At 36.2% G+C, this 22,649-nt stretch overlaps 1 protein-coding gene across 1 annotated transcript; it reads right to left on the reverse strand.

The window, feature by feature from the left end:
* Positions 1–2,929: 2,929 nt before the first annotated feature.
* On the reverse strand, positions 2,930–21,844 carry LOC145688917 (uncharacterized). The gene is made up of 4 exons (XM_081763085.1): positions 21,783–21,844; positions 18,652–18,744; positions 5,078–5,231; positions 2,930–3,167 (listed from the first exon to the last, which is right to left on the reverse strand). Exons 1-4 carry the CDS (start codon positions 21,825–21,827, stop codon positions 3,007–3,009), a joined length of 453 nt encoding a protein of 150 aa, XP_081619211.1. The 5' UTR covers positions 21,828–21,844; the 3' UTR covers positions 2,930–3,006.
* Positions 21,845–22,649: the final 805 nt, after the last annotated feature.

Genomic DNA, 22,649 nt, shown 5'->3' on the forward strand with positions numbered 1-22,649 from the left:
CTTTCCTGCACATCGCAGATACTCCTCATCTTTTGCCCTTATACCTTCGTTATTTCCATCAAAAACGAGGAGGGTTTTTCCGTAATGTGTAACAATGTATACAGTATATTGCTGACATATTTCTTTGAATGTGGCTGGAAGCTGCCATACAATACGATGCAAGAGATGCCCATCATCAGATATGTGGGAGACGCCCTGTTTTGCGGCACTAGTTGTTTTCTGAGTCGAAGTTCAGGACAAAGCGAATATTGTCGATGATTTTATACCTTTCCCATTAGACCTTCTTCATCAAATAAGAGGGAGGATACGTAGATAGTTCATATTTGAAGATCTCAGACAACTGTTCTTCAGAGCTAACTGTGCATATTATGCAGTGCAGAAGCTAATTTGGGCTTACACAGATTACTTCATTACGCACAGTTACTGATCTTGTTAAGCTACCCAAAGACTTCACGCTTGACTTGCGTTTCAGATGAATTTCACTGGATTGCTTTCCCACAATCTTCTTCATCACAGCAAGTCGAACTTCTAATGTTTTATCACAATTTACATTTTCATCAGCTAGCAAATCAGTAGATATTGATGTAAGTTGGGATTATCTTTCGAATGGTTTATGTTCTCGGAGCCAGTTGATGAAACAGAGATATCTTCGGCATCATGAGTTTGACGAGACTCTCGCAAGTCAATATGTTGTTCGGAGGAGGTGGAGATAACATCAGTGTATTTCTCCACAGTTTCCACTATTCTTGAATATGCAGGTATAGAATGAACCCTTGTAGTAATATTTGAAGCAAAATTCCTCATCCCCAGGTGAGGCCACCACTACTATTCATAGCTCTTATCAAAGCCTGTTCAATTGTCGGGTCAGTTCGAATTCCACACTAAAACTTCTCACTTTGTCTAACTATAAAGTAGCTTTGTTTTACAAACTTCGGAAATACTTCTTTTAGTAAAATAGATTCTAGTTTGCAAGATCATTAGCTGAATTGATGATAATGATGATGTATTTTGCCTCAATGCAGGTCTTTGACCCGAAGGTTCTAGGGCAAAATAAACCCTTGCTGGTTTGCCATTGCCTTCCATAGGATGATGATGACTAAGTGGATGAACAAGCATGCGCTATTTAAAAATTTAATCAATATTACAACCACTAGAAAAGGTCTCAACCTGGGAATTGGATTGACTTTCTGACTAAAGAAGAATTAACCAATGCTTCCTCATACATGTTAATTTCTTCCGACTATTCCCACATGCAGGGACTATATACGTATATATATATATATATATAGATAGATGGATAGATAGATAGATAGATAGATAGATAGATAGATAGATAGATAGATAGATAGATAGATAGATAGATAGATAGATAGATAGATAGATAGATAGATAGATAGATAGATAGATAGATAGATAGATAATTTATATTAAAATTTCTCTCAAATTATCGGATATTTCCCGTTCTTCTTTCTCCAATGACAGCAATATTTAGGTTTGTAGAGGTTTGTTTAGATTTGAAGCCTCTGAAAATATCTAGCTACTGATAACAGCACTCAAAACTTGTGGATGCAGAGGTGAAAATCTTACAATATGAATCAAGAGGGAATTTAATGCACTATATGAATCTTCAAAATCCCAGTTTTTAGAAGATATTAATATTAGGATGTAGCCGATAATTTAATTCGAATGTAGCCAATAATTTTGTACATATTTTATGTTTCTTCTCCCTACAATGTTGTAATAAAAATCAAACAACTCAATTTTTCACTTCTGTTCGAGAAATTTTGTAGAATTTCCCTTTTTCCCTTTTCGGGAAAACGTAAATTTCTTCAATTTTCATACAGTAAGAATGAAATGTCTTTTCAACTAGGTATGGTTCATATCTCTGCTTTGTTTACGTGTATTATAGTCAGTTAAAGTGAGTGCTAGGTCTCCACGAAAACTTTTGGCATTGGAAATAGGCTATCCAATATGGCGGGCATAGTCACCAATACCGACGCGGGATCTTTTGGAACATTTCTGAATTATTGAATAGAGTATCATCATCATTTTAGGAAAGGTTTTATAGTGTTTTATTGTTTTTTCTCCATACACTGTTGTAATTAAAATTCCACAACTCAATTTTTCATCTCTGTTCTGAGAAATTTTCCAGAATTTCCCTTTTATCCCTTTCGGGAAAACGTAAATTTCTTCAATTTTCATACAATAAGAACAACTAATTAAATATCTTTTCAACGAGGTATTTTTCATATCTCTGCTGTGTTTACAACCTGTATTATAGTCAGTTAAAGTGAATGCTAGGTCTCCGCGAAAACTTTTGGCATTGGAAATAGACTATCCAATATGGCGGCCATAGTGACCAATCCCGACGCGGGATTTTTTGGGATTTTCTCTGAGTTACTGAATAGAGTATTATGATTATTTTAGAAAAGTTTTTGGCTTGTTTTTTTGAATATCCGGGTTTTGCCCTTTTTTGGTCTAATTGCACTGAACTAAAATGGACGCATATAACATATAGCTGACGAAGGTAACATACATATATGTATTTAACATAAGGAAAACTGTTAGATATCAGACATCTTGCAACGGCATGATGTAACATCTAAGGGTAGTGTGTATGTAGCCTATGGATAACGTATGTTCCGTACTGATTTCTGTAGTGAGCAAGAGGATTCTGTATATTTGTGCAATATACCGCTGTCCAAAGAACGGATTTTTCTCCGTGTGGGACAACTCTCACCTCCCTCCGTGGGAACTCAATATGGTAACAATTGAACATTTCTAAACTTCCTATCTTTGTTTTATTCTTATTGTATGTTACTTTATGATTTAGTATACATGACAATAACACCAATTATTCATTTAAGCTTTTATTATTTGTAATAGTGTAAAACTACCCTGATATGTTTGAAATAAGGTTAACGAATAATGACATAAATATAAGGTGGTATATACATTTATAGTTACTTTTTTTTAGAAAGTATATACCGTAATTTCGTAATTTTTTCACATTCTGGACTTTCGACGTTCAGATTTTCTTCTCTGCATCATACGTTCCGACTCTTTAGAAATTATTGTGTAGCTATTCTTTTTAATCCCACAAAACTTGTCGAATTTAGCGCCATCTATCTCCTTTGTAGGTATGGTAGCTAAGTAAACCATGGCAGCTGAAACAAAAAAATGGCGTTTATTTAATTGATTGCAACATTCTTGTAACCTAAGTTGTATATTGAAGATATTATAACACATCGTCATATATACGAGATGATTCGTTTCGAAACAGGGGCGTCATTTAGGGGGGCAGGGAGGGGCATTTGCCCCCCATGAGTTTCAGATATATATATATATATATATATATATATATATATATATATATATATATATATATATATATATATATATATATATATATATATATATTATCAATAGAATAGTAGCAAATCAGTGAAACACGCGAAATTTTACTTATATCAAGGCGTCTTACAGATGTTAACTCAAGAGAAAGTGTAGGCGAATCATGAATTCAAGATTTGCCTAATGCGAAATTATGTTGATAGTACTGTCGTGAAGATATTGTTGCTGATGTCGCAGCTCTTCTTACAAAAAAGTCTCTTCGAAGTTTATGCCAGGTTACTTATTGTCAATGGTTCCTTCAGTTTATTACGTGTATCTCAGACACTTTGTAAATTACATAGTTTAAAGACGAAGCATGGTTTCACTTGTCTGCCTATGTGAACTCCTTCAGAACATGTACGTGTGGTGATCAGAAAATCCACTTTAGTTAATTGACATAAAGTTCCACACTCTCAAAATTGTAATGTGCTGTAGCCTACTGTATCCGAGACACGAACAATGGACCTCTTTTTTCGAGGGGACAGTGAATGCAGGTCGTTATATGGAAGTTTTTAATGAATTTGTGCAACAACTGGACGACATTGAACTAACAGAAGGATCAGCACGATGGGGCCATATTCCATATGTTAAAATTGGATAATTTTTACAGATGCTTTGACCAAATGAAATCCACACGATAGATCAGCGGTCGCCAAACTTGTGAAGCTTCTGAGCTACCGTGCCATTTTTAAATCGCACGCTACTGTGAGCTACCAAGCAAAATGACTACTAACTTTTTTTTTCAAAAAAAAATCTTACATTTGTTTATTGCTTATCAACTTAAATTTCTACTAAATATGAAATCGAACTATCCAAGTTAGCAAATGTCTAACATACACACGAAAAGCAACGTGAACAACCCCACGCGTATACAATCAATTGTGAGATGAGACTGACAATGGCAGTTGCGCGGGTGAAACAAGCAGTTGTTTTCGCGAGTGTCCCCTGTCGTTAGCGCCAACTCAGTGGTGGAATCAAGGTTGCCAACCGGAGCTTTACCGTGATTTACCGAAAAATATTGTCGCGAGCTACTAGTAGCACGCGATCGACAGTTTGGAGATCACTGCGATATATATATATATATATATATATATATATATATATATATATATATATAGAGAGAGAGAGAGAGAGAGAGAGAGAGAGAGAGAGATAAACAGATAGATAGGTAGATAGATAGATAGATAGATAGATAGATAGATAGATAGATAGATAGATAGATAGATAGATAGATAGATAGATAGATAGATAGATAGATATAAATTCAGATTATAAATTGCTTTTTATAAAATAGCACAGTCAATTCCATAACTATTAGACTAGTATGATATTTCTCTTTCAGCTTTGCCGCATGTGGATGTTCTTTAAGATTACCGCGCTATTTTCATATTAAAAATTCGAAATATCTACACACCTACTTCTTTTTTCTAGCACCCTGGTTACACTGTTTGGGGAGGGAAAGAAGGTTATTATCATTTTATTCTTTCACTCTTTTCTTTTTCTTTTCTTCAACCTAACCTCCTTAAATTAACCTAAACTAACCAGGTTTTCTTTTATGTCAATGCGGCGAACTTATTTTGTAATTAATGAATATATGCAACATTAATATATATATATATATATCAGTATTGTATTCGTTGAAATGAATTAGGAAACTTCAAATATTCCTTGTAATAATACATACCTTCTAACTGTACTTCGTTAAATATTAGTTCCGCTCCAATATATCTAGCTAACCACTCCTCATGTATTTGAAGACTAGATTGATATCCCAACACATACTGATGCAGTAAATTCTTCTGATCATCAGATAAGTCCTCATCCGTAACTAGTGCTTTCTGAAAAACAGTTATTAGTTTCATATTAGATGGTTCTTTATTGCAAAATTTGAGACACCATAAACTAAATGCAAATTATGTTCCTGATTCTAAAGGAAATATAGATTAGACTATTAACAAAAAAGTGAATGATTACGAAAAAATCTGTGGAATGAGAGTGTTGAGGGAAATGGGCCAATCCCCAGTAAACGCATAAATATGTATGATGTTTTCCACCACAATGACCTTGGATCAAACCAGGTTCCTTTGCATCAGAGGTTAGCGCTTTACCACTAAGCTTCATGCCTCTTCTTAAACGACACTGCTAGTTATGAAGTTAAGGTTGAAACTCGGTCTTTTCTAGCTGCCAAATTATGAATCCTGAAAGCCATATATTAACTGACGGTCAGATACTCAACGCTCATATTCATAAACCCCCATCTCTCTACTTCATGGAGGTACCGTAACGTTAGCCATTAGAATGGAGTAGCAAGAGCGAGAAGGTAGAAATTATCCTCAATTCTTTCCCTCAGATTCGACCAATTTGATCGATTCTTTGCTAGTTCGGACTTATTTCGTATCAGAAATTAGATTTGTGTGAGAGCAGGTAATACGAGAGTAGCACTTTACCATTAACATGTGTACAGTAGAAATCAATCAATTCTTCTTCTATCTTCTTAATTCATTAATTTTCGGCTGTTTCGTGCTTGTTTCCTAAATTTCTTCTTTATCTTATTTCCTTCCTTTAATTCTTTCTTGCATGCTTTATTAGAATCACTCTAGTGAGCCTTATAAGACTGTAATGATAGTACGTCCGTTACTTCACACAATAACACTTAAACGAATGCAGATTTTAATTTATTTTATTTATTTATTTATTTGGTAATGGAGCAATTACCTGGGCCGAGTTATAATTAATGGAATCAACCCGTTATCTTAACTGGTAAGGGCTACTTATATCCGTCTGATACTCCACTCGATAATTCTAGAACAGAAGCCAATTTTTTAAATTGTTTTTATCAATAGATAGCCTACAGGGATTGCTTCCTTCGAGTTAGTTAATAGTGTAAATCAGTTAACATATTTACAGGTGACGGTGACGTTATCGATATCCCACTTTCTACTACTGAAATCATGAAACAAAGACGTTGCACATTGTGTGCCGTTATATGACAGCTAGAATTCTCGAGAGCTTGTCATTTATTTACCTGACGAACTTGAAATTTCTAATGCATGGTCATCTTTGCTGTCTGCCAGACTTCATTCCAATTCTCTTGATACCAGTTTATATATATATATATATATATATATATATATATATATATATATATATATATATATATAGAGAGAGAGAGAGAGAGAGAGAGAGAGAGAGAGAGAGAGAGAGAGAGCAATCCAAGATTGTAACCGTTTCCATAATGTCTAAGAAAAACTAAAAACTTTTATTATTCCTCCGAATATTAGAATGAAGGAAAGAGGTAAGAAGCATTAAGTTCCACAAACAGCTATGCTACGTACTACTTTTGCATTTCACATGTAAGTGACAAGTGCGGGTACATACAAATGACTTACAGATGAATCCTTCTCTTCTTATTAGAAGATGGTAGTGTAGCAAGCATGTCTGATTCTAATCGGAGAGGAACAACGGGTATCTACGAAATTAAGTGCAATTTACAAAGGTAACCAAGAAAGTTCTGTCGCTTTTTCATCCACCACCTTCGAACATCAAAATGTCACCTAAGACATACGTATCTGAAAGAGCAAAAATAGTCCCCATCGGCATCGAAGACTTCCTGCCAACGTTCTGGAAGGCAAGCGATTCCATCACGGTAGAACTTGGTGGGCTGTGAAGCGAAGAAGATATCAAGTGTATTTTGCACCTCTACTAGGGATTTGAATTGGGGTCCTCTAAGGTGATTGTCCAGGGGTTGGAACAGATGATAATCGTACGATGCAGTATCCGAGAAGTATGGCAGATGCAATAGTGTTTTCCATCCAAGGCGTAGAATGGTGTTCCAGGTCATCCTAGCCATGTGGGGCTTAGCGTTGTCCCTTTTCAATTCAGAAGTGCCGGCTCCAGAGTTTTGAGTTTTTCCTAAACACGACTCAACTAATGACAGTACACAGTTGCATTAATGCTTTGACCAGCTGGTAGCAGTTACCGATGCACGATGGTGCGAGCAGTCCACCAAACACACAGGAGGACCTTATTCTGGTGCAGTGCTGGTTTCGGCTGTTTTGAAACAGATTCATAGAATACTAACCAATGATAACGGCGCCGTGGAGCTTCGTACAGGACCCACTTCTTGCCACATGTCAACACCATGTTCAGAAATGACTCCTTTTAGAAACGAGACAGCAGAGAAACACAATGTGGTCTGCTCGTGTTGCCTTCTGGCCCGGAGTCGATCATGTGGTACCCATCGACCCAACTTGTAGCCGAATGGTTTCTCCACTCACACTGAATTGTAGTCACAGTTCCTCACATGTCTGGCCACTGTTCGTCTCAATTGCTGCCTGAGGATCTTCATTTTGTACATGTGTTGGTCTTCTGGCACGTGGTGCGTCTTCGAGTATTTCGTCACTGTCCTCAAACTTCTTAAACCACAGCTGCACTGTCCTCGTAGTCACGACACCCTCACCAAAGGTCTAACGTATCTTCCGCCCAGCTGCAGTGGCGTTTAATCCCAGTTTGAACTCGTACAACATACACGCCCTACGACGCTCTGTAGAGGTTCCATGTTTGCTCTGTCCTTACGCATGTTCATGGTGTAACTGAACTGCCACAACCAGGTAGTATGTTGAATATACACTACCAACAACTGACCTTCGCCTTACCTCCATTCGCATTCAACTTACGATGTAAGAGCCAATGAAACACAGAACTCTACAAAAAGCGACAGAACTTTCTTAGTTACCTGCTTCGCCTGAAAAGCGTAGAAATGTGTTTTTATTTTTAAAACAATCATGTAGGTCATGAGGGTATAGGTTTTTGTTGTCTGCATGAAGTCACCATTTATACAGCATAATTAAGTTCTTAGTAGCTATTTTAAACTTAAAACAACGAATAAAAGTTGAGTTGGCCTAATAAAACAACTACATTTGTTCGTGCAAAGAGGCACCATTTTGCTTCTGAGTGAGCCCACCAGCTGGATCACGAAAGAGTCGACGATATTGACCCTCCCCTCAAATTGAAGAATTAAAACACGCTATCTTGAATCTCCGTGCATCATTCCTCCATTGTATTAATCTGAAGAAGTGTTTCAATTTCGGAGTTTATTGTAATCTTTTTCTTTTAGATATTGACAAAATTAAATTTCCAGACTTCTCACTTCATATCTCCTAAATTTGTGCATGGACGTGGATATTTGACCCACATTCGTTAGTTGAAAATGCATTGATTAATTATTGCCAATCGTCGATCAATATCAGTGAGCTGTGTTGTAGAAAATGTCCGTAATTTTATTCTTATTTCTGTTATCAATATACATATCATGCATTATTTATAGGCAATGGTCATTCTTCGATTACTGATCGATTATAGGTTAATGCCAATAAGACTGAATTGATACTCATTTCTTTATTTATTTCTGTTTTTTCATTTGTTTTGTTTGTTTTCCGCAGACGACAACGTCGTTTCTTCTGGAGGGACTTAAGTTTAATTTCAGTGAAAAGTGGAACACATGTATGGGCTATGAGGTTTTGCCAACAATAATAATAAAGCTCACTTTATTCATACATACAGGTGAATTATTATTGTTGTTGTAATCATGGCAGGAGACAAGGATAAATACACAGAGGCTAAGTAACATCAAGATGAGACTGCAATAATCATAAGCTTTACATTAGGAATGAAAACAAACAAACAAGGGACGAATATTATAATATCTGAGTAGTCGTAAGGTTATGATGATGAGATGAAGTGCATGGACGCCACAGTTCACAGGGCAGTGTTAGTAGTCACAAATGAGGTTATAGCCCGACAAGAATGACTTGATCGTTGGACCAATTAGAATAACAGCTAAACATACCGTAATAAAGCATCACATATACCTTCCTCCAATTTCAAAGTCTCATACATCAAGTCATTGTTGTCGAGCTATATCTTCTGTGTTAGGGCTACTCAACACTGATGTTCGACACGGGGAAGCCCTTGTTAGAATGAGAGTCACTGTCAAGCAATGGATAAACGTGATGATTGAATTCTGGTGGATTATATGTTTGAAAGAAGTGTTGATCCGGATGCTCTGGATGTTTCTGACTATAGATTGTAAATAAATGCTGTAAAGGTGCGTAAGCATACGTAGGAGAAGTGGAAAGATGGGCATCAATGTATATGGTTTTCAAGAGGGTGTGATGCTGAGTTGTCCACTTTTTATGATGTACCGGGAGCGAAGATCTTCAAGATGTAGAGTTATGTGCAGAAAGGTCAGCTTATCGTACAAAAGACGAGTAGGGCTAGGCAAGGTGATGCGGCAGGCAAGACGTAATACATGACGTTCGATTATAAGAAGCCGCTTATAAAATGCATCCCCAGCGCTAACCCAGGCAGTGTGGCCTTGTGTTAGACAGGGGCAGAAAAACGCTTTATAAGTATTTAACAATGTGTCAGCGTGTAAGCCCCAGGTAGTACCGAGAAGACGCTTCAATAAACTTAAGCGGTTTTAAGCCTTCTCTTTGATAGAAAGAAGGTGAGGTTTCCAGGATAATTTAGCATCAAGGATCACTCCCAGATATTTAGCGGTAGTACATGCATGGATGGGTACACCTTGGACTTTAATAGTAAGCAGAGATGGATTACGTCTCGCTCAACTGCGTTTCTTATGCGGAAGGATGACTAGGCCTGGGTTTTGTCACAGTTTAACTTCAGTTGCCACCAACTACACCAGTTGCTGAAAGCATCATTAGCCCGTTGTAAATGCGTATTGATTTGATGCATGGTTTTACATCAAGCAAACAGTGCTGTATCATTCGCAAAGGTGAAAGTGTAAATCGGTTCTGGCATAACATGTAGATCACTAACAAATAGAATATATAATGAAGGCGATTATGCTAAACCTTGTGGGACGCCAGTGCAGGGAAAGATTGGAAAATATAAACTGTTATTTATTGAAATATAAGCAAGACGGTTGGTGAGAAAATGATAAACCATCCGAAGATAGGCCGCAGGAAGACGAAAAAATGTAATTTATAAATGAGACCATTGTGCCACACTCGATCAAATGCCTTTTCGAGGTCGAAGAGAAGTAAGCAGGAAAATGCTGTTTTATTATAATGATTCGTGAGAATAGTGACTAGACGTAAGATATTATCGAGGAGGCTATGATTAGATCGAAAACCAGCTTGGTGTGTAGACAGAAGATCATGGGTTGACAAGTGGTGATGAAGTCTGCGAACGATTATACGTTAAAATATTTTGCCTAGCGTTGACGTCAGTTGAATTGGCCTGTATGATCCTGGGTCTGACTTTTCTTTCTGTGTCTTAAGAAACATGAAGACCTTGGAAACCTTCCAATCGGGTGGGTAATAGCTGGTTCGGAAAACGAAGTTATACAGTGACGCGAAAATGTGAAATAAAAGAGCTGGACCTTCCTTAATGTGACAGTAAGTGATACGATCGAAGCCAGGCGCAATGTTCTTTTTATGGCGTTAGATCATTTGTTTTAAATTAAATGGTAATTAAAGCAAATAATGATCTTTCTTTGCGAGTGAGCTACAACCAACTGTGCTATTAAAAAATCCTAGCCTCGTGTTGTTTTCCAATTTACGTGATTTTCTGTAATTCTTATATAAAACTGTTGAATAATCTTGAATAAAGCAGAGAGAGACCTCGTCCCGTTTAACCAAACTATCCATACTACATAACCGATTTTCGACGTCTTTAGCTGTCTCGTGAGCCTGAGTAGTTCCTGTATAAGCCCTGGACATTGTAATCTATTGACAAATTGTGATGATCGGTTAATACGTGCATTTCTTGATCCTTAGCAAAAGTTTTGCGGAATGTCAAAGTGTGCTATCTAGTAAATTGAACTGGAGTGGTTCGACGAGATACTGGGTTTCTGAACGCTGACGGTCTAGTGATGGTACGTCTTTTGGCAGAGACTCTTAGCTCGACAACAGACAAATTAGTAGAAAATATGAGAAGCAAGGAAAATAGCCAAGGTAATTCCTTCAGCACCTAAGATTATATTCTTTTTCTACCTCATGACTTGTCTATCATTTTTTACTGAAATTTTTATAAGACCTTTTCACGTCTACTACTACACCTGCTAGTCGCAGCTTAAAAATTCTCTAGTATACCGTATACTGTCTCCATAACAGTAACACTTCTTCTCTGTCGATCACCAAGCTACTTTCTGACAGTCTCTTTGGCAACAGCTGAAGAAACTGTTTTGCTAATCAAGAAAACCCTTATTTCTCTCCAGCTATACTAGAGCTCTCTCCAGCTCTCCAGCTAACTCCTAATTAATGTAACTCTCTAGTTATTATTGAACTCGTACCAATGTGTGACAGTTATATAAAATATCTGAAGTTAGACCATCACTGTGAAAGTAGGATGCTGAGGAACTATCGAACTTCGGGAATGAAAATTTATCGAGTTGTCATCGGTTACTCGAAACCGTTCGAGTATTTAAAATTATCGACGTTGCGGGCATTATCGAAATTTCGATTCGGGTATTATCGAAATTTCGAGTATTATCGAAGTTTCGAGTATTATCGAAATTTCGAGTATTATCGGTTTCGGGTATTATCGAAATTTCGAGTCTTGTCGAAGTTCTGAGTATTATCAAAGTTTCGGGTATTATCGAAGTTTCGGGTATTATCGAAATTTCGAGTCTTATCGAAGTTCTGAGTATGATCAAAGTTTCGGGTATTATCGAAATTTCGAGTATTATCGAAGTTTCGAGTATTATCAAAGTTTCGGGTATTATCGAAAGTTCGAGTATTATCAAAGTTTCGGGTATTATTGAAAATACGAATACTATCGCGGGTATTATTGAAAATACGAACATTATGAAAGTCTCTTGCACCCAATGATTCCTTCTTGCAGCCGCCTATACCTATGATAACATCGATTGCGTTGTTTCTTGCAGATCTTTCAGTACTTGCTGCTTTCAAACAATTCGAGTCTCTCAAAGTCGTCGAATGTTTCTAACATTTCGAGTGTCTCAAACATTTTGAGTGTCTCAAATACTTCGAGTGTCTTAAACGTCTCGAGAGTCTCAAACATTTCAAGAGTCTCAAACAATTAGAGAGTCTCAAACATTTCGAGTCTCAAACAATTCGAGAGTATTAAACAATTCGATAGTCTCAAACAATTCGAGAGTCTCAAACAATTCGAGAGTCTCAAACAACTTGAGAGTCTCGAAAGCTCGATAATTCAATAAAATTAAAATTCTTTATCGACAAAACGGTTTTGAAATGTTATCGAATTGTTATCGGTTGCTCGATTATCGGAACAGACCTATGTGAAAGTAGGAACTATGAGCTATATATAGCACTGTGAGGCTTTTGTTTTTATTTATTTTCAGATTTTATCCTTTTGTTCATTATTATGATTAGTTTTAGTTACTTTCTTATTTTCTAATTCTTAATTATTTTAGTTTTTTCTTCTGGAAGTCTTTTTCTATTAGGATCAGATGGTGGGAATAAGATCGTATTGTTAATACATTCATCCGTCCGTTACTCCGCGCTATAACTACTGAACGGAAGCAAATTTTCGGATTTTTCAATAGACAACAAGAGCGGTAATCTTGACTGACGTGAGTTCGTTAATGGAGTCAAAACGTTAACATATTCACGGGTATCCTGACTTTAAGGTTCCATCCATATCCTATTTTCTACTATTGAAACGATGCTGATAAAAGTCACACATCCAGTTAATCAAAATACTAGTAGTCGCTGTCTGTAATCACCGACATGTTCCCCATACCTCAGTCAACAATTGGATTCCATTCCGAAAGAAGATTGTAGTCTACGACACGAAGAAATCATCAACCGCACGTTGCATCTCCCGGTCACCAGGAAGGTCTTCAATCGCAAGAACTGCTCGATATACTGGAAGAGATGATAGTCGATGGGAAAGACGTAAGGAGAATACGGTGGATGAAAAAGTGTCTCGTTCTACAACTCATGGAGAGTCTGCAACGTCCTTCCAGAGACATTTTAGCATGCATTGCCGTCTAAAGTGTGGACATCATTTTCTTTTGAATATGTTTGGATCCTTTCAGGCAAAGTTGCGGTGCATCTAATCGAGTGCAGCACTGTAGCGATCCACAGTGACTGTGTTGTTTTGACAGAGAAAGACATGATGGATCAGTTCCTCCATAAATCAACATACTAGCAACAACATTTTCTAGCAGTTTTGGAAATCGTCCTGAACTTTGATCACGATCAACTACTGTCCAAATTCTTTACAATTGTTGTAACAAATTCATTTTTCATCTCAATTGGCAATCCGATGTAGGAAATTTTCCCATGTGTTTCTTACAGTCAGAGAACTACACACCTCTAGACAACGGAACTTATTGATCTGTTCAATTCATGTGACACTCATGACTTACAGATTGCACGGAACTGCAGACCGATGGTGGTGTGGTATATGCATAACTCATCTGCAATGGTACGAACGATTTTCTGAGATTCACTTCCACCGTATTCCTGAGGAACTTATATGAATAATATCATGTTGGTCACTACTCACGGGGCTCACTTGGAAATTTGACAAATCAATGGTGAATGGTACACTCATGTCCAAAAGTGTTGTCGGATGTCTATAAATATGTTGTTGTGGGAATATAATTTGAGAAAGAATTCGTCCGGTATTTCTTATAATGTTAGTATGTGTATAATGTATGTGGCCAATTTCATGTCAAAAGAGCAGTAAATAAGAACAATAAAACGAAAATAAAACTTTCTTGTCCATTTAGCAACATTTTGTTTTACTCATTCTAGCTTTCGTATTTATAATTCTTTTCCTATGAAATTTACCACAAATATACATTTCCCGATTATACACATAATATCAGTATTAAAAGTACACTACACAATCATTATCAAATTATATTCTTACAGATAGACACTTATAGATATGTGACAATCATTTTGGACATGAGTGTACATCCATTCGGGATTCATAGCCCAAATGCATTGTTTCTGTTTTCTGCAGCTTGAGGTCCAGAAGATTCCACTTAGAATTCGCGAAGACAAATCATTCACAAATCATTGAGTGTGCACTCTATGGCACCCTTTCATACGATCTTTTCCAACAACTCACTGCCTCTTGTCTTTCTGGGTACCCAATCCTGTTTGCTGGATACGTATTGAATTTAGTCCATCCTATGTTAAGTTGTTGAGGTGAGTTTCCCACCAGACGTCAAAAAGGGATATTTCGTTCTTACCAATCTAATATTAAAACAGAACTAGTGTCACGTATGCACCATTGAATGAGTTTGGCATGACATTTTCTCAATTAATATTGAAACTGAAAGTGGAAGTAGATTTGTAAGACCTCCGGTTTAGTAGAGAGATTACAGTGGAATGGAATAATACAGTATCAGGACGCTTAATTGATCACAGAAAACTGCTTCTCACTATCTATTATTGTTTTTACTTTATGCCACTGAACACTAAAACCTGAAGTAGTTTATTTCGGTCACTTCCGTTGTGAATAGAGAGTTAAGAGAGAAGATAATACTGACTCTTAGAACACTAAATAGATTTCAAAGAAATTGATCCTCGCTATGTCTTATCATTTTTGCTCAATGTAAATCAATATATAAAACGATAATCATGCCTGTTGTTCTGTATGGTTGCGAAACATGGTCACTTACTCTGAGGGAAGAACATAGACTGAAAGTATTTGAGAACAGGATCCTGAGAAGAATATTCGGACCCAAGAGGAACGAGAATGGCGAATGGCGGAAGCTTCATAACGAGGAACTACATAGTGTATACGGTTTACCCAACATTGTTAGGGTCGTGAAGTCTAGGAGGCTTAGGTGGGCGGGTCATGTAGCTAGAATGGAAGAAAGTAGAAACGCTTTCAAAGTCTTGACTGGTAGACCCATAGGAAAACGACCATTAGGAAGACCTAGGCGCAGATGGGAGGATAATATTAAGATGGATCTCGCAGAGATAGGAATACAAAGTAGAAACTGGATCCAATTAGCTAAGGATAGAAGTCAGTGGAGAGCTTTTGTGAACGCGGCACTGAACCTCCGGGTTCCATAGGCCATAGAGTTAGTTAGTTAATTTAGTAAATCAATATTTAAACTGGAAGCTGTAGTGAATTTCCATCACTTCCAGTTTTAGTACACTGTAAAAAAATCGTTGTGTTATTTCACCGACATGCCTATGTGTTAACATCATTGTGTTAAAATATAACACAAACAGGTAGTTAGAACAACTCACTCTCCATTTGGAGTTGTGTGTCAAATACCGGTACTTGAAAAGACACACAGCCTGTGTGTTAAAATAACACAAGTGTTGAATCTTCGGTATTGTTTTCTGCGTGATTGTCAAATGTGTTGGGATCTAATTATAAAGGCTTATGAATTGAAGCTACAGACAAACACGGTAGAAAAAAAATACTTAAACAAATCCAGGTATACGCAAAATTTCAACATCCACACCGCGCGTTCTGTTTTCAATTGTTTTACATAACGTTTCTGAAGAATATGGCAACAGCGAGAAACAACACCGTAGTACTGTGTCACTTTTACACTGCATTAGAGCTCACTAGTCAACACCAGGGGCTGTGCTTCAAAAATGGCGGAAAACAAGTAGAATCACGATTAAAAGGCAAACATATTATAAGGATATAGATACAAACTAAATACAACTTTCTTACAAGGCTGTCTATAATCTTTATTATAAATTAACTAGAAATGTTACATTTTCGGAAGTATATCACTTCCTTCTTCAGACTACTGCTCCAACTGAAACCATAAAATTTCAGTTGGAGTAGTAGTCTGAAGAAGGAAGGGATATACTTCCGAAAATGTAACATTTCTAGTTAATTTATAATAAAGATTATAGACAGCCTTGTAAGAAAGTTGTATTTAGTTTGTATTTAAGATGAACACAAGGCCTTTTTATCATAATATCCATGAAGGATATAAGATAAGATAAGATAAGATAAGATATGCTTTATTGTCATTAAACAACATTTGTTGCAATAGACATTGTCAAATATAACATATATATATATTTACAAGTTTTATCACACTATCAGGCAAGTTTTATCTATGTATCATTGTTCTTGCTTTCAACTCTTGATAACATATTTTTTCAAATTCAGAGATACTATATACAGAATTGCTTATAAGGAAGGATAATTCTACGAGTCATTCAGATACACGTAAATCTGTAAAACTGTTAGGAATGTACGTCGATTCAAAGTTAAATTGGAATGAACATACAGAAAATTTATGTAGAAAGTTATCCAGAGTATTGTTTTTATTGCGTAAATTAAAAACTGTAATTAGTGAGAAATCTCTCATAACATCGTACAATGCCTTTTTTCATTCACATTTGGAGTATGGAATAATATTCTGGGGTAATTCTTCTGGTGCACAGAATGTCTTCAAATGGCAAAAGAAAGCAGTAAGAATAATTAAGGGATTGCCTAAAACAGCATCATGCAAGGAAGTGTTTAAGGAAATTCAAATTATGACAGTTCCTTCTTTATTTATTTAGCGATGTCTCATGTATATAAAAGAAAATTTACATAATTTTAATCACCGAAGTGATGTTCATTCCTACAATACTAGGCATAAAGGCATAAGAATTTCCTATCATTCTTGCATAAGATGCTGGTGAAGGTTGTTTCACACAATAAATGTTAGGGAGGATGACAAAACCTTTTATGAAGATTTTCTAGATGAAGTATTTTGTAGTTTACTATTCTTATTTTAAAATTAGAATCTTCAGTAAGCGTAAGCATGCATACCACAAGGTTTTCCAACACAGAGAAATGGTTACGTCAATACCACACAGGAAGTTACACACTGAAATAAGTGTCGAAGTAACACAGAAGTAGAGTCGAACTAACACCAAAAATGGTGTTAATCTGGGGTCTGACCTTGCATTTTAACACAGGGAGTGTTCAATTAACACCAAAATGGTTTTACGCGGCTTTGACCTTGAATTATGACACAGGTTGTGTGTTGAAATAATAAGGAAATGATGTTGAAGTAACACAGGGATTTTGTTACTTTGATACTTGACATGTTGTAAACACTACACACTGTGTTACTTTCTTCCTGTTGGTGCAGCACCGCTACAAGTAACACTCAACACTTTTCTCCATATTACTGACCCTGACATGGTGTCGAATCAACACCTAAAATACTAACATAGACCCGAATTTAACACCGCTCAACACCGGTTGTGTGTTAAGAACGTAACACATCCCCTGTGTTAAACTCCAACACCGCGGGGTCTGTGTTGAACTAACACCGCATAGTGGTAGTCACGCTAGAACCACTGTCCTGGGTTAAAATTGAGTTGAATTAACACAACAATTTTTTACTGTGTAGAGAGTTAAAAGATGGAGATGTAATTGATTCTTGAGACGCTTAAACGATTGCAGAAGGCCACCTCTCGCTATCTATTATTATTATTTTTTTTTTATTTTTTTATTTATTTATTTATTTATTTATTTATTTATTACTTTATAGCGATCAACGTAGGAACCGGAAATGGTTGATTTGTAAAACTTCCGATTTGAATATAACCTCCATAAACAAACTCGATTCCAAACTTCGGACGTTCTACATCGTAAACAAAATTGATGTTGATCAAAAGTAATTCTTCAGATTTATTATTATTATTTATTTATTTCCCGGGCACACGGATGAAACGAGTAAATACATAAAACATTCTTGGTCAATCAAACTCCTCCAAAAACAAAAAAAAAAGAAAAAGAAAAAGAAAAAAGAAAAAAGAAAGAAAGTCTGTTCTCCTTCTTTGAAGTTGTCGCTAGTGCAACAATCTTTATACTTCTGCCCAGCTTTTATGTAGTGTTCCATTTTGGTGCCGCAATCACTTGCTTTTTGTGTTAATAAGGTCTTACCATTAGTATTGCCAACGTGTCTTGAACCGTGGCAAAAATACGAAATAAAGCTCACACCCTCGACAAGCCCACGCGTTGAGCCAATAAGAGTTCAGCTGTTGCTAAGCAAGAAAGCCTTGCAGCTGTCTATGCGAAAGGGAGTGAAACTCTTTCAGCTGATAGCAACGCTTGGAACGGAAGATTAGGTGTCAAGTCAATGTAATATATATATATAGTGCACTGTTTATAAATGTTAAGGTCTTCATTATATTCTCCTTCCTCGTATGTTCTTTGATGTTAGAAAATTTCGAAATTGAAAGTACGAGTGAGAATTCAAGACATAAATGCTTTTTAAAACTCCTATTTAAATTATGTATAGTATACCTGTTTCTGTGCAATTGCATACACTTCGTTGTATTTCTTCGTTTTCAAATCGCTAACGAGTACTTCTCCATCAGTCCTGATTTGCTTAGGTTCCTGTAAAATTAACACAAAAGTCTTTTCAAATATGTTATATTTAATTATATCAAGGACTGGTACGCCATAAGGCAAAATTTTCTACAAAAAATTCTTTCTATGAATCTGTGACTTATGTTACATATCTATCTGGATAGAAAGTGCATAAAATGAATATTTTTAAGCACCGATATGTCTCTACTGAAACGGTTTCTTTCATTTTTTTTATTTTTACAAAAATAAAATAGTTCAAGCTTACTTCTTACAATTCTTCTATAAGATTCTTTTCTGTTTGCTTATTTGTTAAAATCAAATCTTGCAACCTAAACTTGACGCACCTCTACACTAACTTGAGCTCTGATTTTTTTCCTACAGATACGTAAATTAAATGTCAATGCAATACATTTGAAGACCTTTGTGGGCACCAAGCATTTAAACACTGATGAAGAAGTGAAGAGCTCCGTGGATAACTGGATATCATGGAAGCATATCCCAAAACTCGTTGTTTGTGATAATAAAAGTATAAATCGCCAAAGAAATTGTGTAGAAAAATAGAGAATTTTAAACCGTACCTTACTTAATAATATAGATATGGAGATATTGATATAAACAGATATAGTGGGAACAAAATGAATGTTCTACGTAAATCCGCCAGTACACATTTATGTCAGATTCACAGGATGACTTGTGATATAAAAACTCTGTGTAAAAAATCTAATCAAGAACCAGGAAGAAGTTGTAATCGTTAGGAGTATATGATGAGTGAAGAAAGATTTCATTTTGCAACTCATAGAAAGACTACACCACCCTTTGAGCGACATACAGAGCCCGCGATTCTTGCGTAATGTAAGAACATCATATTGATCATTACTGGATGCTTGCGGTAAAGTTTATGATATCCCATTTAAGGACTTTGGTACAATTTGTACCATACGGGTGTTTTATACTACTTTGCGTTATAACTCTCCTATTTCAGATTTTCGTCGTTTTCTTTTTTTGGGGGGGGGAGTCAGGTCTAGAGGCATTGTAGTACACGTTACGTATGGTTTCACGCCTTCTTGTGTCAAGACATAGAAGGTGATGATGTCCTAGCTTTAAAAAATATTTTCGTTTGTTAGGCCTATTTTCATTATTTTTTGACGGGTTTACTCTTGCACCTAGAAGATTGAAATTTTGCATAAACATTCAGTCCACCGAGTAGTATTTATCAGATTTTTTCAGATCTCTGCGTTAGCACAAGGGGGATCCAGAGGGGCAAAAGGTAAAAAATATATTTTTAACCAAAAAAAACTTTTCTCACTATTTTTACGCCTCAGATACACGATGGAGACGCAAGCGTGGTACCTTCTGAGAGGCAGTTCTATTCTGAAGAGAATGATGCGTAAACCATGATTCTAGAATGAATATGGATGTCACAGGAAATTTTTTACCTGAGATCAGGGTCTTTTGCGGTAATCTGGGGCATTGTGGGGATTATTGATAAATTTTTCCCGTTCCCATCAATTTTTCCCTCTCCTGGTATACGGTATGGGCATGTAAGTGGTACTGTTTGAAAGCCTGTTCTATTATAAAGAGAATGAGGTCTGAACCATGATCCTAGGATAAATAGTGACGATGCAGTAGCTGCTTGACTGAAAGTCTAAAATGTACCCCAAAAACCCAAATCCTTAAAAGGGATATTTCATGGAATTGAGCATTGTAACGATCCGCATCGACAGAAAAAGACAGCATGTATCACTCCTATCATACAGGAACAACACATTTTTCATGTTGAGGGAGGCTTTTATAAACCTCTCTAGACGTTGATTGCTACTCTATCGCTGCCCTATCCTCACTATTTATGGTTGTCGTACCGTAACAGTTTCATTGTTTATCAAATTTTAGAATCCGATACAGGAAACCTTGCATACACTTAGAAAACAGCATATCTTCAATCCTTGTTGTCCGGTTTCAATTCACATAGTAACCATATACTTATAAGTCCAACTATTTCATTTTATCGATTGCCAGAAGCATTGAATGACAGTAGTATGGTGTATTCCTAAGGGAATCCTAACTCGTCCGCAATTGCACGTTCACTTTCGCAAGGGACATTTTTCATGGTGTTCTTGAGGAACTGATCAGAACATGTTGTTGGGCAGTGAGCCATGGGACTCAGTTTTCATTGCTGTATCATTTCACGAATTTCACGAACCAATGGCGTATGATGTGTTCAGTCATTAGTTCAGGTCCAAACACACTATTCTGGTTTCCTGCGGTTAGATGTGAAGAATATAATTAAAGAAAATCACTCACAACTGTCATTCATCATGGTGGACAATCACACGACCTTCATCAAGACCATATTGCCTTCTTCCTGACTAGCCATCCCAGCCTGTTTTATGAACTTCCACGGAGTTTGTGACGGACGCATGGCACCAATCAATCTAATAGTTGTATTACGTGGTTTTCCATCAAACGCAAAATCTGTCACATCAATCACGAAAACTTAATAAAGTTGATGTTTCTGTTGAAGTTAGTCGCATCAAGAGCATAAACGAGAACTTATATATGGAAGAACGAAATATAAGTGGAAAATAGTAAAGTGCATGCAAGTAGGGTCTAAGCTTATTGACAGATTTGTGTGGTAAATGCTGACTACGAACAATGAATGGCACACCATGACACTAATAGCACTATGTTCAATCCAATGTTCAATGTTCATTACAATCTTCATACTTTTCAGTACCGGCACTGTTCTTTTTATTATTGAAATATTTATTTCACCAGCAGGTTTATTCTAAATCAATATTTACGCCTTGGGAGTAAACTTCCAGATCTCAAGATAACATAGTTGATACAGATTTTTATTCAGTGGCTACATATTTCTACGTCATTGGTTGTTTCAATAGAATATAAATTTGAACAAAATAGATATAATTGATTTGCTCTCTTGTAAATTCTGATTTCTGACTCAATGGTTATTTTTGCTTTCCTAATTTTGTTCTCATGTAGATTACTTATGTGTTTTAAAAAAATCTTAATAATTGTATGTATAGAAGTTGAACTGTTCTGCTTACCTTATGTCCGAAAACATCATCGCTACTCAATTTTCCTTCCTCCATTTTGGTAAAAATTTTTAGAAACACTGGAAGAGGTATAATTCATTAGCAGAATTCAATAATTAAAAATAAATTTTCTCCGACTGAGGTGCAAACCACATCATATATATATATATATATATATATATATATATATATATATATATATATATATATATATAGATAGATAGATAGATAGATAGATAGATAGATAGATAGATAGATAGATAGATAGATTAGATATAGATATAGATATATAGTAATTAGTGTCCCTTTAAATTATTTTTTCTCATCCTTCAACAAACTTCTTTATTTCGAGGAAAGAGAGGATAAAGTTTTAGGTTGGAAGCAAAATCCAGAAATGTCCAAACTCTAATATAACGCACATTTCACCTGTGTTCATGAGAACTATCTTGCCGTTCATGAATATCGTTCCTTCAAATGGTGGATTATTTATTCGTAAAATTTTCACCACTTTGTTGGAATTTTCTGATCATTAAATCACATGCTGTTCTTGAAGGTTCACATTTTTGGTTTCGCATACAACCTAATACTTTTCTCTTTCTCTCTCTCGGGGTCGCGGTGACTCAGTAGTAGAGCGTTCATCTCTCGTCTCACGATTCCAGCTCGCATCAAGTGAGCTTTGTGGTGGACAAACACTGTGCGCGTGCGTTTTTTTCTGTGTTCTCCCGTTTCCTCCCGCTTTGTTCATTGCACCATTTCATTCATTTCTCATCATCATCATCTCCTTTAGCCTATCCGGAATAACCGTGGGACGCAAACTTAAAGATTTCATTTAATTTCTCTCTCTCCCTAGAAATATGTTATAGAAAAATTTCATTAAAT

This window comes from Thermobia domestica, chromosome 7 (genome assembly GCF_964235325.1).
Source record: "Thermobia domestica chromosome 7, izTheDome1.hap1.1, whole genome shotgun sequence".
Lineage (NCBI taxonomy): Eukaryota > Metazoa > Arthropoda > Insecta > Zygentoma > Lepismatidae > Thermobia > Thermobia domestica.